The 15,216-nt window shown below is 45.6% G+C and overlaps 1 protein-coding gene across 1 annotated transcript in view; it reads right to left on the minus strand.

The window, feature by feature from the left end:
• Positions 1–666: 666 nt before the first annotated feature.
• Positions 667–15,216, minus strand: part of Alox5 (arachidonate 5-lipoxygenase) — a 60,211-nt gene continuing 45,661 nt past the window's right edge. Inside the window, exons 7-14 of the mRNA XM_078042773.1 lie at positions 12,342–12,488; positions 5,141–5,344; positions 4,240–4,326; positions 3,248–3,426; positions 2,944–3,065; positions 2,606–2,706; positions 1,999–2,169; positions 667–1,316 (exon numbers count right to left, since the gene is read on the minus strand). Of these exons, the coding sequence (XP_077898899.1) occupies positions 1,137–1,316; positions 1,999–2,169; positions 2,606–2,706; positions 2,944–3,065; positions 3,248–3,426; positions 4,240–4,326; positions 5,141–5,344; positions 12,342–12,488 (1,191 nt within the window). The 3' untranslated portion in view covers positions 667–1,136. The remainder of the gene's footprint in view (positions 1,317–1,998; positions 2,170–2,605; positions 2,707–2,943; positions 3,066–3,247; positions 3,427–4,239; positions 4,327–5,140; positions 5,345–12,341; positions 12,489–15,216) is intronic.

The following is a 15,216-nucleotide window of genomic DNA, read 5'->3' on the forward strand; positions in this document are numbered from 1 at the left end:
AAAAAAACTTATTTTCACTGTAAGGGCTCCCTATTTAAGGTATGGGGGGTAAAATTTTTTGTGTGAGGAAGCATTTTTACTGTTAAAAGTTATCTATTTAATTTTGGGTAAATTTTACACATAATGAATAAGTTTGATCTAAACAGACAGTGACCAAATTAAGTTTTCCAGTTCCCATTTTTCTACAAGTCATGCTGCAAACCCTGCTGAAGAAAATCAGCTCCCAACTCTAAAGTCAATGCCTGGAATCTGTCAGTCGTACCAGGAAAACGAGGGAGTAATTTAGTGTGGTTCTCTTATGTCAGCCCAAGGGCACAAGTATAGACAAGGCAGGTGCTCTGCTTCTTAGGGTGTGAACACACAGGAGGGCAACAACACAGTCATACAAAGCCCTGGGGAGAGACAAGCTCTATCTGAGCAATGGAGGATGCCTTCCCAGAGGTGATGGCATTTGGGATGTGTTCTGAAGAAAGAGTGAGAGCAGTCTGGGAAAAGAAGAGGAAGAAAGCACCTACCTGCCATATAGACCTCGGCGGGCAGGCTTTTGCCCAGATGGAATCACCGAGAACCTAGTGCAGGCACACATGTACGCATGAGGCGGAGGTGGTGCCAGAGGTGGGTAAGTGAACTGTTTGGAGTGACTGGAATATATCATGTGGAACAAAATCTGTTTAAAATAATAACTTTATTTTTATGGCAACCAATTCTTAATTCATTCAACAAGAAGTTATTTGGGCACCTAGTAGTTAGGTGCAAGAAATTAAACTAAGTAGCACAGAAATTCCCCATCTCCAACCAGAACAGGCATAGGTTATTCTGATTTGCTGTCACTCTTAGCGTGGAAGGACTCGGCTGAGCATGGGCAGGAGGCTCTGCAGTCCTCTATACAGGAGGTTCCCTGGAATAACGAATGGGATTCTCTAAAGATGAAGGGATAAACACGGAAATGCACTGAAGCTTTGGTACAACCTGATCCATCTTGGAGGAGACTCTGGTTTGTAGCCAGCCCATCAGGAAACCAGAACATACTTGCTGGGCTCCATGGAAGAGAGGTGAGCTGTCAGGAGGCCAGAGCCTGCCACATGAGCTGGAGTCTGGCTGGCCAGAGCAGCTGGTGAGACTGCCACAGGCAAGGTTCAGATGGCCACACTGTTTGGTATCCGGTCTGGGGACAAGTAGTAATAGGGCAGCTTTTTGTTCTTGTTGCGCTCAGCAATGACGCTGACAATGGCCTCCAGGTTCTTGCGGAATCGGGCCATGGCCTCCTTCACAGGCTTCTCAATGAAGTGCTCTTCTGGGTACATGCCTAGGAACAGCTGAGGGCACAGACATGGGCAGAAAGCTTAATCTAAGATAGGACCACACAAAGTGACAGGCCTTGTCCCACCCCTGTGGACCATCACTTAAGAGGACAGGCAAGGAACATCTGCTCACCTCCCCTTTTCCTCTACCTTCTGCCACCTGCTCTGATGCAGATGCAGCATATGTAATCAGTGAAATACTATTCAGTCATAATGTAGAATGAGATTTTGTCACTTACAATAACATGGATGAAGCTGGAGGACACTATGTTAAATAAAATAAACCAGGCACAGAAATTCTAATAGTGTATGATCTCACTCATGTGTGAAGCCTTAAACAGTTGATCTCATAGAAGTTGACAGTAGAATGGTGGTTAACAGAGGGGAGGGGAGGGGAGTAGGAGAAAAGAGGAGAGGATGGTCAGTGGGCACAAAGCTACAGTTAGGAAGAACAAGTCACAGCCTGCGCCCTCACCAGCCCCACCACTCTGAGATCTCTCTAGGCCTCGATTGAAGATTTGGTAGCACCTGCAGCTGATTCTGGGCCCTCCAGCCTTGGAGGTCAGGATTCCTTGCTGTAGGTTCCTTCCTTCATGGTCCCCACCGCCCCCCAACCCTTTGTAACAAATAAAAACTTGAACTTGAGAAATGAGTTAAACCTTGGGTGATCTGCCAGTTTCCTATCCTGTCTTCTCACCTCATTCTCCTGAAACTGGCTCAGCGCCCACACTGCACCCAGATGCCAGCAGGAGCGGCCACGGTCCGGCAGAGTATCCACAATCTGTTCTATGTTCACCACTCCCTTGGCCGTGGGCGGTGGGGCACGCATGGTTGGGGGAGCATTGGGGATCCAGGAACACCAGTCGTACTGCAGAGACAGTACCCACAGAAGTGGGCAACCCGGAAGTCTGGCCACCTGCCCACCTGCAACCCACCATATCTGCAACTGCCTGACCCACAGGGCACTGCCCGTTCAACTTTGCCCCTCCTCTTGGGTGCCACCATCCCTCCTAGGGTACTGCACCTCCTCTCCAAGGTTCCATTCCCTCCTTCCTGGTCCCCACCCTACCCTCCCTCTAGCAGCCCACAGCCGGATCCTCCTTCACTGAACTGGTGGAATAGGTGCCTGTAAACACTGATTCCAGGTCCAGAGTCTGTCAAGGGGAAGGCTGTTAAGGCCAGGAGGAAAAGACAGTGCCCAGAGCAGAGGAGGAGGCAAAGGTGGGCCCAGCTTCACCAGCCAGCAGTGGATGAAGGGATTCTGAGCGAGGTCCCGCCCTGAGGGTTCCCCTTGTCCAGCTTACCTGGCCAAAGTTCACCGCTGCATGCTGGGCTGAGGCCGTAAAGATCACCACAGTCAGGTACTCGGACAGCTTCTCCCGGGTCTTGATTGACTTGGGGAAGCCTGAGGAGAAACCATGGCTGAGCTCTTTCCCCCTGCACCTGGGGAGGGACCCCTGACACAGCCTCTCACCCTGCCCTCTGCCCCACAGCCCACTGCTCTCAGCATTTCTGCAAGTGCTGGAGAAATTGTTGTGCCAAATACTCTAGCAGGGGACAACCTTTCCAAGCACGCCACTGAGAGGGATCCATCCAAGTCCCCCAGGGCAGTCAGAGACACAGAAGAGCTGCTGTGGCCCACCTGAAGCCTTCTTGCCCCGCATGCCATACATGTAAACATCCTTCACGAAGTCCTGAAGCTCCTGGTCCTCTTCTACAACCTGGTCACTCTCGTAGTAGATGCTCACCACTTCGGATGTGAACCTGGCTCAGAAAGGGGGCCGGTAGGAATAAATGTCCCATCTTTGACCTTAATGTCACTCCTTAATGCCAGGACTCAGGATCCCCTCAGCCCCTCCCTCCATCAGCGCCTAACCACTGAGCCAGATCACGCCCCATTGACTTGTCCTGGGGCCTCCTTCCCAAAGACACCAGCCATTACTCACGTCTGAATGGCATCCCACACCAGCAGCCCATCATCTCGGTAGAAGTAGTAGGGGATGTCTTCAGTGCTCTCCATGCCCCGGGCTTTGATGGCCGCAGGAAAGCACAGGGAAGCATAGGTCAGGTCCTTCATGGCCTTCTGTACCATCTGCACGTGCCCGCCACCTCCGGTGGCATTGGCCTGGATAGGAGGAGAGAGCCCCTGATGGAGGGTGGCTTTCCTCCTGCCCAGCTTCCCAGCCCAGGAGTTCATCCCTGCATCCATGAGAAGGTGGGAGGGCAATGGGGTGGCAGAGCAAGAAGGGCAAACCTTTTGCCTGCGAGGTGGGGAATGAGTGATGTTTAATTTGTAGAAGGCCTAGCCTTCCAACCTCCATGATGAGGTAACAGGGAGAAACCCCTCCCCACCCATTGAAAGGGACTGAATACCGTGTATTGCACTGCTGCAGGAGGGAGGGATAGGCTGCCACCTGCAGGAAGGCAGCCAGGCAGCTGGCAGATGTGTAGGCACCCACCGGTGGGGGACCGGCTTTCCTGATGCCTTGCTTGGGGGAGATTGGGTTGTGGGTCAGGTACATTAAGGGCATGGAAGGAAAGAGGGAGGGAGGCTGTGCTCAGAATGTTAGGCAGGTCCCAGGCAGAATGGTAGGGGTGTGCAATGTGGGAAGGGGACACAGAGATTTGGTGTGTATGAGGTCTATGGTGTCTATGAGGAATGAGGCTCTGGGGCCTGGAGAGGGGAGGGGTGGTAAGAGGTGACAAAGAAACATCACAAGGAGGAAGACCTGGTGATATCCTGAGAAGAGGAGAGGGTCCCTTGACTGGTGGAAAGGCTTGGAGGTTAGTCACAGAAGCTGGGAGTTAGCTTCAAGTACAGCCTCCAGTCTTCTGCCTTTTCCAAGCCTCCACCCAGCGGCCCAGCCTCATTCAGATGGGTTGTAGAGACGACCAAGCAGGGATATCACAAGTACCAAGCGTGTCGGAGAGCATCTACCTTGTCAAAAAGGCCATACTCGCAGATGAGCTGTTCTCGGGCCTTGGTGTTGATGGCGATGGTGAACCTCACATGTGCCACCAACAGCTGCGCAGGGAAAGAGCAAAGACCTCAGAAAGGGCCTCCTGGGTGCTGAGCATCCCCACCCCAGCTCATAATCCAAGGGGTGATGCCTAATACAGTGAGGAAGTGAAGGTCTGGGTGCCCATCTTCTTGCTAAGTCATTGCTAGAGGCCTGGAGGACACAGCTTAATGCTTAATGGCAATGGCAACGGCAATGATGATAAAAAGGATAATAGTCAACACTCTTCTCTTTTTTTAGAAACATTTATTTTTTAGTTATAGGTGGACACAATGCCTTTATTTTATTTTTATGTGGTACAGTGCCTCATGCATGCTAGGCAAGCGCTCTTTTTCTGAGCCACAACCCCAGCCCCAATGGTCAACACTTTTCTAGTGCTAAACTATGTGCTAGGCATTGCTTAAGCTCTCTGAATTTATTAATTATTTTAATCCTGACCATCATCCTAAGAGGCAGGGATGTTACTTTAACTTTCTTTATAGATGAGGAAACTGAGGCATAGAGGTACTCTTTAGCCTTCAGTTACTCTAGCAATCGTTCTGGCAGGTTTCAGGAAGATGGAAGGAAGATTTTCAACCTCTACTTCCCAGCCAGCTGGGCTCTGTGTCAGGTCTAGGCCCTGGGCCCTGTCCTAACCTTACATCTGAAGGACCCCTCAGGATCCCAGCTGCTTTCTTCCATGTGAGGCATTACTGCCTCCCTGAGCATGTCTCCCTGCATTCCTCTCTGCTACTCACCCCCAGCCACAGACCTCCTGAGGGGATGTCAGCTGCCCTCCCCAGTGCTCTCCTTCTTCAGGTGGGGCTGGAACTGGCATACCTTGAAAATGGGGTGCACAGCAGGCAGCTGGCGATACATGGCGATACCAAAAACCTCAGATATCAGGTGTGTGCGCAGAAGGTGGGTGATGGTCTGGTGGACGTGGAAGTCACTGGAACGCACCCAGATTTTGGCTAAAAGCCAGTCATATTTGGCATCCGAAGGGAGAAAAATCGGATTCTCCTCTCCTGGGGTTTGGTTGAGCTGATATGTTGAAGAAAGACATTACATTGTATATTTTGCTCTAGACTACAAAAGAATCTAAATGTCTTCAACAGTGACTTTCAAATCACAACACAAGCATGGACCCAGGGTTCTTGTTTCATGCCTAGCTATGACACTTATAACCTGGACAACCCTAGATGACCAAGTCTTTCTGCACCCCAGGGACAGTAATTCCTCATGGAGTTGTTATTAGGCCACATGGAGACATCACAAGATAGAGGGAGGTGCAGATGGATGTGATCTCTGCTCTTGACCTTTTCCCTCCTGGCTTCCTACTAGTCTCCCACTGCTGTTTCTTGAACTTCCACACCCTTCTCTCTGGGAAGTTAAGATTAAAGTGTCCTTCCCTTGAAGTCTAGGGCTCCCCAGGGTTTGCCCAGGTCATCCCTTCTTGCCCTCAATTAGCACCTCTGGGACCAGGGCTCTGGGGCCCTCTTGCTGCCCAATCTTAGACTGAGCAGTTTGAGCCCTGCCCTGGGCTCTAGACCTATAGCTGGATGTAGCCTGTAGTACAGGCCCAGCTCACCTTCTCCTTCCAGTTTGAACCCCACACTGGGGCCAAGGTGATTTTTCTCTAAAGTACAAGTCATGTTATACGAATCTCCTCTTGAAAAATACTCAGTCATCTCTTAGTGCCAGAAAATGAAATCCCCAAACTCCTTGGTGATCTGGCCTCCAATGTCTCCACATTCTGGTCTTTCCACCCTCTCTACCTGGCCCACCATTGATCCCTAGCTTCACCTGTGACAGCATTCATCCTCAATCATCCCTGTTTTTGTGTGTGTGTGTCTTTTTTTTTTTTTTGGCTTTCTGTGTGGGGCGGGGTGGGGAGGTGGGGAGAGCGAAAGAGAGAGAGAGAAAGAGAGGGGGTGGGTGGTGCTGGGGTTCAAACTCAGGGCCTAATGCATGCTAGGCAAGTACTCTAACACTGAGCCACACCCTAACCCCACACATCACTCACGAAACACCAGCCTCATTTCAGCACCCAACAGTGAGATCTCTGGGGAGTCTGGATGGCAGATGTTAGGGCTACCCCATCTCTTAAATGAGGACAGGGAATCATGAAGGGGCTGGCATTTAACGTGACTTGGGGGAACAATGTGCCAGCAGCAGCTGTGGAGGCTGAGAGCAGGCTGGGAAGAGACTTGGCTGGGCTTTGTGCAGTTGGAAAGACCAGTGTGGTTCCAGCAGAGACAGAGAACTGACCCAGCTGAGGCAGGCACTCAGCTGTGTCCCACTATTTTGGAAAGTGACTTCCTTGTCTGTTTCTTCCTCTAAAACAGGACAATCCTGTAGAATTATAATGCGAACCAAATGAGGAGTTTCAAATTTTTAGGAAACCATGTTTTAAAATATAACAGGAAACAGGAGAAATTTAGGTTAATGACATAATTTTAGTTTACCCAGTATATTCAAAACATGAAACCAATCTACAACTATTAAATATTTCGTCCCCTGCCCCATTCTAAGTCTTTGAAATCTGGCATGTACTTTGCACCTATAGCAGTTCTTAGTTTGGACTAGTTGAGTTTCAAGTGCTCCAGAGCCATGTGAAGACAGTGGCTTCTGTACAGGCTAAGGGACAGAGCTGCTCTCACATCTGCTCCAGCTGCCTCTGGTGGAGAGAGACAGGTGGAAGGAGAGGAGAGCAGAGGTGGGCCTCCAGATAGTATTCTTGTTTGGTTTTTTATTAATCGGATCCATTGTCCATCTTCAATTAGAGAATTTCAGCTAAAATTTGAATGATCAAGTTTTCTAGAAAATTAAGAGGTTGGGAGAACCTTGTGCAGATCTAATTCTTGCCCCTCTGAAATAACCCCAGGGCTCAAAGTCCTCAGGATCTCCACTTCTCTGATGATTTACTCATTGGCATTAGCTGCCCTGGTAACAGGCATCTGCCGCTGTGCCCTGCCTCCTAGGTGTCCTCTGATAAAGTCCTGACATTCTCTAAAACATTCCTCATATGCTCCCTTATAGGCTTTGGGACCGGAGACTCTCTGCTGTGTGGTAGGGCTTTTACCTGAAATATCTCACTTAATCTTCATAATGACTCTGCAAAGCAGGTATTCCTTATCATTTCCATTTTACATAGGGAGAAACTGAGGCTCTGTGTGGAAACAGTAGCTCTCCCAAGTCACATAGGAGGTAAAGAGCTGATCTGGGACAGTTCCACTCTCTGCCTATTTCAGATCTACCACACCACTTTCTCCCTTCTCTCCTCTCTGCAAATCAGCACTGCATTTGCATTTCCTCAATGAGCTCTTAGGTCCACTTTGCACTTTGCCCTCTCACATATCCTTCACAGATCCCGCTCCCATCCAGGATCTTAGTCTACTGTGGTACTCCAGAATGTCCCTGGGCAATTTGCTTGTGTTTTTCAAATTTCGGGGGGAAGGGGAGTTGGGGGTGATAAGGAAGTAGCTGTTTGTTTTTGATTACAAAATTGTATTTTCTTATTGTAAAAAATAAATTGGTTATTAAAGAAGAGCTCAAGAAAGAGAACATTTCATGATCCATATCTAACAGCTGACCACTACCTTCTGGTAAGCCTTATTCATTAGGTCTTTGCATATGTTCATATTTATCTGTTGAATTTTCCATAAACAGAATTTTATTAGAAGAAATATATGTCTCCTCTTCCTTTGCTCAACTGACTCCTAACACACTTAACCCCAATGTTCCCAAGTGGGTGACCAGGTAGCTGCCCAAGTATATGGTGTCTTGTGTCTTTGTATTCATTTTAAATAAATGAATTCGTAGTATCTATACAGTTTTGTTTTGCTTTTCCATTTTGCTGATGTATTTCAGAACCCCACCCCCCACCCCAGGACATCTGGGACATAACTAATATGCATCTTTAACTTTTATTAGCATCCCTACTGCTGGTGAAGCTGGGAATTTTTCCATATGATGTTTGTCCCCTTACATCTCCTTTTCTGTGAATAGCCTATTCATATTCTCTGCCCATTTTTTTTTTTAAATTGAGGGATTTGTCTTTTTCCTTATCTCTTTGAAGGAGCTCTTTGTGTATTATAGATTTTCATCCTTTATCTGCAACTGGTGTGGCAGCTAACTCACCTACTTTATTTGCCTTTTGACTTTGTTTATGGTGTATTTTACTATTCAATTTTTAAATATTACATAATCAAATATGTCGGTCTTTTCCCTTATAACTTCTTGGTTTCTTGTTTTCATTTTAAAAGACTCAATTCTCACATTATCCATTGTTTTTCCACATTCTCTTTTACTTTTTTATCTTAGTTTTTATTTTATTTGAGTTTTATTTTTGTAAATAGCACAAAGGAGGGGTCCAGTTTGTTATCTCCCTATGCAATGGCAGTATGATAACACCATAAAATACCATTCCCTTCCCCTGAGTTGAAAACCCATCTTAAATTCCTCTACATGGGGGGGCCTATTTCTAGACTCTGCACTGTCCTCCCACCCTCAATCTGTCCTCATGCATAGCATCTGCTTTAACCAGTGACCTTAAAATATTTCTTCATATCCATCAGGGAAAGGTCTCTTTCTGGTTTTCTTTTTTTTCAAAAATTTGTGCCTGTCTTTGAAGATTTCTTTTCCTATATGAATATTTAAGTTATTTTATTTAGTTGTCTTGTGTGCTTTTTTAATCTCCTCACATTATACCCAATAAAGAATTTGATTAAGGTTTTAATTGCAAGCACATTAAGTTTATACAATAATATTTAATAGAATTGGCCTTTTCTTAAATGTTTGTATTAGTGCATTATAATTTATACATAATAGCAGCATCTTTGTATCATACAATTTGAATAGAAATTCAATATCAAATCATTGTTAAGATTTATTTATATAATCCTTTAAAATGATTGCAGGTTTTTCTTGATATTGGCATTCCATTTTGTTGTTAGCATGAAGAAAGACTATTTAATTTATTGGAACTATATCTGTCTGGACACTGAGCGAAACAAACTTATTTACTCAAGTAGGTTTTCAAAAACTGAACATCTCTTGTGTTTTCTAGGTCCACTGTCATACCATTATTTGAAAAGATAATTTTCCCAATTCTCTTACAATTTATTCATTATGCTTTATTGCACATGATAGAACTTCTAAAATAATGTTGAATAACAATGGTGATATCAGTATTTTTGTTTGTTTGGTTTGGTTTGTTTTTGAAGTGCTGAGAATGAATTCAGGGCTTCAAGTGTGCTTGGTATGCATTCTGATTTAACTACATCCCTGCCCTATATCGACATTCCTGTTTATGATTTTAATAGGAATACCTTTAGAGCTGTATCTTTTTGAATGATATTTGTTGTCTAGGTTCTACATAAATAAGTTCATTCTATTACTATTTTAATGTTTTTGTTGTTGTTGTTGTACTGGGGATTGAACTCAGGGGCGTTTAACCAGTGAGCCACATCCCCAGCCCTATTTTGTATTTTATTTAGAGACAGGATCTCTCTAACTTGCTTAACATCTCACTGTTGCTGAGGCTGGCTTTGAATTCTCTATCCTCTGAGCCACTGGGATTACAGGTGTGTACCACCAAGCCTGGCCTATTTTAACTTTTACTAGTTATGGTTACAACATGTTATTAAATTACTTTTTTGGATCAATTGACATAATATAAGCTTTCTCCTTATTGGTATAATGCATTGTGCTGGGAGCTCTAATGATATTGAAATACCTTAAATAAGCCCTACATGGTTGTAACATATTGGTCATTATTAAACTATAGCAATCACTTTGCTAGTATCATTTTTAAAAGTTTCTTTTTCAATCTTGATTGCTAACTTGGATTAAATTTTCTTTTGTAGCTTACTTGTATCCAGTCTCAGAACTAAGGCTATGCCAGCTTGAAGAATGAATTTGAGGACATACCAATACCTCAAAGAGCTTTGGAAACATTTGTTGTTTAAAGAGTTGCTAAAACCTAGGTGCTCAGCATACTGACCTTGCACCAGTCTATAGACATTTAATCTACTTCCTATTGTTATATGGAAACTGGGTTGTTTTCCAGTTTCTTCTAATTTATATTTCCCAAGCTTTTTATAATTTTCTTTAGTTTTTCTTTCCAAATTTGTTGTCATACAATTACTCTTTCTAAAAAATCTATAATGACAAGTATTCTTTGTCTTATCTCCTTTCTTATTTCTACTCTTGTATATTTTACTTTCTCTCTTTTCTTTTTGTTTTTGGGGTGGGTTAGAAGCCAGGAGCTCTACTACTGAGCTAGGCCCTCTCCACTTTTTTCCCATCAGTCTAATGATAAGAGAAAAAAAAAACTCTCAGAGAACCAGATTTCATATTTATGGTTCTCTGGCATTCATTTACATGTTTTGTTTTAGAGCATTATAAGTATACATAGTATTTGGGTTCATTTTGACAAAATCATACATACATACAAAGAATTTGATTCCAATCTCATTTCCCACCCTCTTTTTTGTTCCCTCCTGCCTCTCCCTGTTTTCCCTCCTCTAATCCATGAAACTTTCTTTCTTCTACATTTACATAAGGGTGAAATTCCCTTTGGTACTTGGGTCTTTATAGTTTGCAAAGTTTGAAATTTTCAGGAGAGGAAAGAAACTCAGAAGCTCCTATGGCTTGCTCAAGTCGCAGGGTCTGCTGTCAAGTGGCAGAGCTGGGATTTAAGCCACTCCTCTGACCGGACAGGCTCCTCTGGAGGTATATGTCAGTGGCAACCAGTCCCTCTTCTGGCATCTCCCAATGTTGATTTCTTCCCTATGTCACCTGTCCCTTCCGCCTCTCTTTCTCAGGCATAGGGCTTCTCTCTGATAATGCACTGGGGGCTCCTTGGGGTGGAGGTTGTGCCTCTGGAAGACTGGAGGAGCATGGCTTGAATCCCAGCACTCTGATTGACAGTGTGCACCTGTGCCTCAATTTCCTTATCTGAGGAAAATGATTTACATGGATGAAGACAATTCTCTATCTGAAACCCCAGTGGCCAAAGTGCCTTAGAATTAAAAAGATTTTAGAATTTTATCAGTGTGTATATTTCATTAGGTGACTTGCCCCACTTCTCTGGGTCTGGGGCAACATAATATTTTATATTACAATACAATTTCTGTAGTGATCCATTTGCATATCACATTGAATGGGAGAAACTCTAAATGGCTTTCCTTTTTGGTTCAGAGAAGGTTTATCTGCAGCCTATGAATTTGCTATAAGGTTTTGAAATACATGCAGTTTCAGTACTTTTTAGATTTCTAAATTGAGGGTAAGTGTTTGAGGACTGGGCAGGTGACCCCCTAGATAGTCTTGGAGTGTGGTTAGCGCATGACAAATCCAACTGCCACAATGCTCTCAGCATCCAGTGTCCAGTGCTCAGGCACTGTTTGCTGAATGTGCATCTTCCCATCCCCATATAGGGCCCTGCACAATCCCTCCCCCAGCCCCCAGTGGCCAACATTTAGTCCTGTCCTGCATGTTCTGGGCCTGATCCCTGCTGTCTATGTACTTGCTCCCATTGTGCAGGGCAGATGAAACCGTGTGCAGAACTGCCTCTTCCCCAGACCGTTAACCCCATCCTTCACTATCTTTGAGAATGCAGGAACCCTTAGGCATCAAGGAAAGTGTCCCAGGGCTGTCCCATTTCCTAACATTCGTGCCCATGGTGCCTATTGGTGGCCTCAATCTCCAGATCAATTCACAACTTCACCTACATGACCCCTATGGGCATATTGATTTTCCAGGGCAGATCCTCAACAGCATGTCTCACCCTGCTAGGGATTTCTCAAGTGTGTCTGGGAGAATGGAGCCCTCTCTTCCTCCCTGGAGGAGGCAAAAAGTTCTAATGTCTTATTTTTCCTTCAGCTTCAGCACCTTCCTTAGACCACAAGGCAGAGCTGTCTTCCCCTCCTGGAGATGCACATGAAGCTGCTTAGGAAATTCCTTCCCCAGGTCCCACATCCCCACATCCACCTCTGAGGGCAGAGAGGTCCAGAAAAGCTAGAGATAAGCAGCCTACCTGGATGGCAATGGGGACAATCTTGTTGGCCAGGTTCTTATACAGCAGGCAGATGGGCGCAGCCAGGAACTGGTGTGTGCAGGGGTCGGTTTTGTTGGCATCAATTCCATCCAGCAGCTCATAGTCCACAATGAAAATGTTCCCTTGCTGCAGGAGGCAGAGGAGTCCAAGTCACTATCAGCAGTTGAACCCAAGAGTCAGACTGGATTAGGTGTAGGAAATGATGGTCTTTGGGAGCCCTTTCTCTTCCCAGAAACTCGGTGGAGTTCACAATTTATATTTCTTTTGACCTCTAATTCAAAGGTTGATGCACATGGAGTATATTCCCAGGTAAGGTAAAGGACTGGCAGCAGCTAATTATGCACTTGTTCTACCTGAAACCAGCTTGATCCTCATGAAAGTTGTTCAAAGAGCACCCAGAATGGCAGTTTAAAGGAAAGAAGGTAAAGTTTAGATAAAATAGATGAGAGAAGTCATATGCCAAAAAGTGACACATAAAGTTTAAAACTGGACAAAGTAGCCATTGTAGGAGCCCCCCCCCCCACCTTGCCACCCCTCTCCCGCCCGTCTCCCTGCCCCGCAAGGGTCCCCCTAGAGAGGGAGAAGTAGGCAGGGAATGGAAAAAAGGGGTTGATGCGATGGGAGGGTCTGCAGGGTTGACATGTTTTGTGACATCCTGGTCTGAGGCTGGCGACATGGTGAGTCACTTGGTGGAAATTCATAGGGCTTCCTGACTCCAGATGCAGTTCTGAACACACCCCAGTACAAAGCTAGCGTTCCTGTGATCTGGGTGGTGGACAGCCGTTCTGCACCAGGAGTCCTCTAGAGGGAGCCAGACGACAGCGCGGAGGCCAGGTGCAACGCGTTGCTGTTCGCTCCGGTTGCAAGGCGGAGATCAGCTGGCGGCAAGAGCGTTGCAGGTGGGAAACGGTTCAGGGCCTGAGATGTCTGGAGACATCAACAAAAGGCCACCGCTTGCTCTAGTGGCTAGGCGGATCCGCAGCTCAGCCGCAGAAGAAGCTGCGCCCACTGCGCATGCACCCAACACCCAGGCTGTGGTACCTTAACTAGGCACCAGGAGGCGCCCCAGAGCCCGCCACTTCCATTGCCGCTGCCCTCCTTTTCTTGTCTGACATTAGGAATGCGCTCTGGGCATCCCAGCCTAGTATTCGCAAAATGGGGAGGGCTGGTTTTGGAGGTCGTCTTCCAGGACCATCCGGAGATCTCATCAAGGAGTTGGGCCCAAGGAACTGTGGGGAGCAGGGCTGGCTGGGCTACCAGGACGGGCTGGACACTTTAATGACGACTACCCAGAAGGAATAGTTGCAAATAAAACCTTGAGACAGATAACCCGATATGATACCCAAAGGGAGGTCCCAGGAACTCAGGTCTGGGAACCAACAGTTCCTGGAATCTGGGACATTTCTGTTAATCCAAGACATCCTTTTGGAAAACAAGGCCCATCTCAGTTCTGAAACACCAGGATTTTTCCAGAGACATAGATATTCTGGCCTCCCTAAGTTCTGAGTCCTCTTTTGATCAGCAAATTCCATTTTGCTGGCAATGGTGATTGACTCAGGGGATTAGCTCAGGATTCAAGCTTGGACATTGGGACTGTTGGGAAAGGGGGTCTTTGTGGGTGAGGTTGGGAGGGGTGTATGTACTAAATTAGAAGAAGCCAAGTCTGAAGCTGTGATCATTTTTAATCCAGCTAAGGAGACCATGCTAAGAAAAAACTCCACCAGAGGCAGAGAGTTGAAAAATGTACATCATCTGAGCCTGGTCCAGCTATGCCTGAGCCCATTAGTTTGGGTTTGAGCCAGTACAATTCTTCGAAAAAAAAAACAGATTGAGTTGATTTTTGTGACTGATATGAAGTCCAAAAATTAATGCAATCTTGAAAAATAATGAATTGAAACCAACAGCAGGAATACACACAAACACATACACACATTATTATCAGAAAACCAACCAAAACAAAAACCTCAACAACAGGATAGTACTTCTATTTATGTTCCAAAAATAAATTTCACGGATGATTCTTAAAAAGAAAGAATTCAGGAGTTTTCATAGTTCATAAGCTTACCATAGATCATTAAGAGTCTGTCAAAGAAGGGTGGCATGAATGTGGGAATTAACAATTGTGTTGCTGTGTGGAAGATGAGGACAGGGTAAAAACCAGAGGAGTATACATAAGAGTCTAGTCGCTGGTGGCTATTAGATTATTGTCTCATAATCCAAAACACAGCTGAGTGACCAGCTCAAAGGAAAGATGTTGTGTAACCACCTGAACTGGAGGCAGCAGTGGGAGGCTATGACTTTATTTGGCAGGTCACAAAGTATTTCTTCTTGAGTGGCCAGGAGCCACAATGGCTGCTCAATCCGTTTCAATTTTAGGATTTTCTGACTTTTAGAGATGTATGGCTTTCTGATTTAAGGTGTGAGAACTATAGCCTGAGTCAACATTACCACATCTGGCAATTAAATCTACAGAGAAGTAATGTGCTGGTGTACGTGGTGGGATGTGTGTTGTTATAGTTGTTCATAGGACCAGGTAAGTGAGACAGTCAGCACCACCATAGGAACAAAGGGAAAATGCACTCCTAGACTTTGGCTTATGACAACCAATAAAAGATCCAAACTTAACCCACAGTTTATCAGTTTCCAAGCAAGCCTCCTTTATCCACCCTCAAACAGTACCAGGTGCATCGTTAGAGCCAGGTGCTTTCACCAAACTCATCTTTATCACAAGGCAGAGATGGTTGAGTTGAAGCACCATCACAGGTCACACCTAAAGCCCATTAATGTCCTATTCCTCAGCCATTAAAATCAGCTCCCTTCTTTTGTTCCAGGAAACAGCCTGATACTTTCTTAT

This window comes from Ictidomys tridecemlineatus, chromosome 1 (assembly GCF_052094955.1).
Source record: "Ictidomys tridecemlineatus isolate mIctTri1 chromosome 1, mIctTri1.hap1, whole genome shotgun sequence".
In the NCBI taxonomy this organism is placed as follows: Eukaryota; Metazoa; Chordata; class Mammalia; order Rodentia; family Sciuridae; genus Ictidomys; species Ictidomys tridecemlineatus.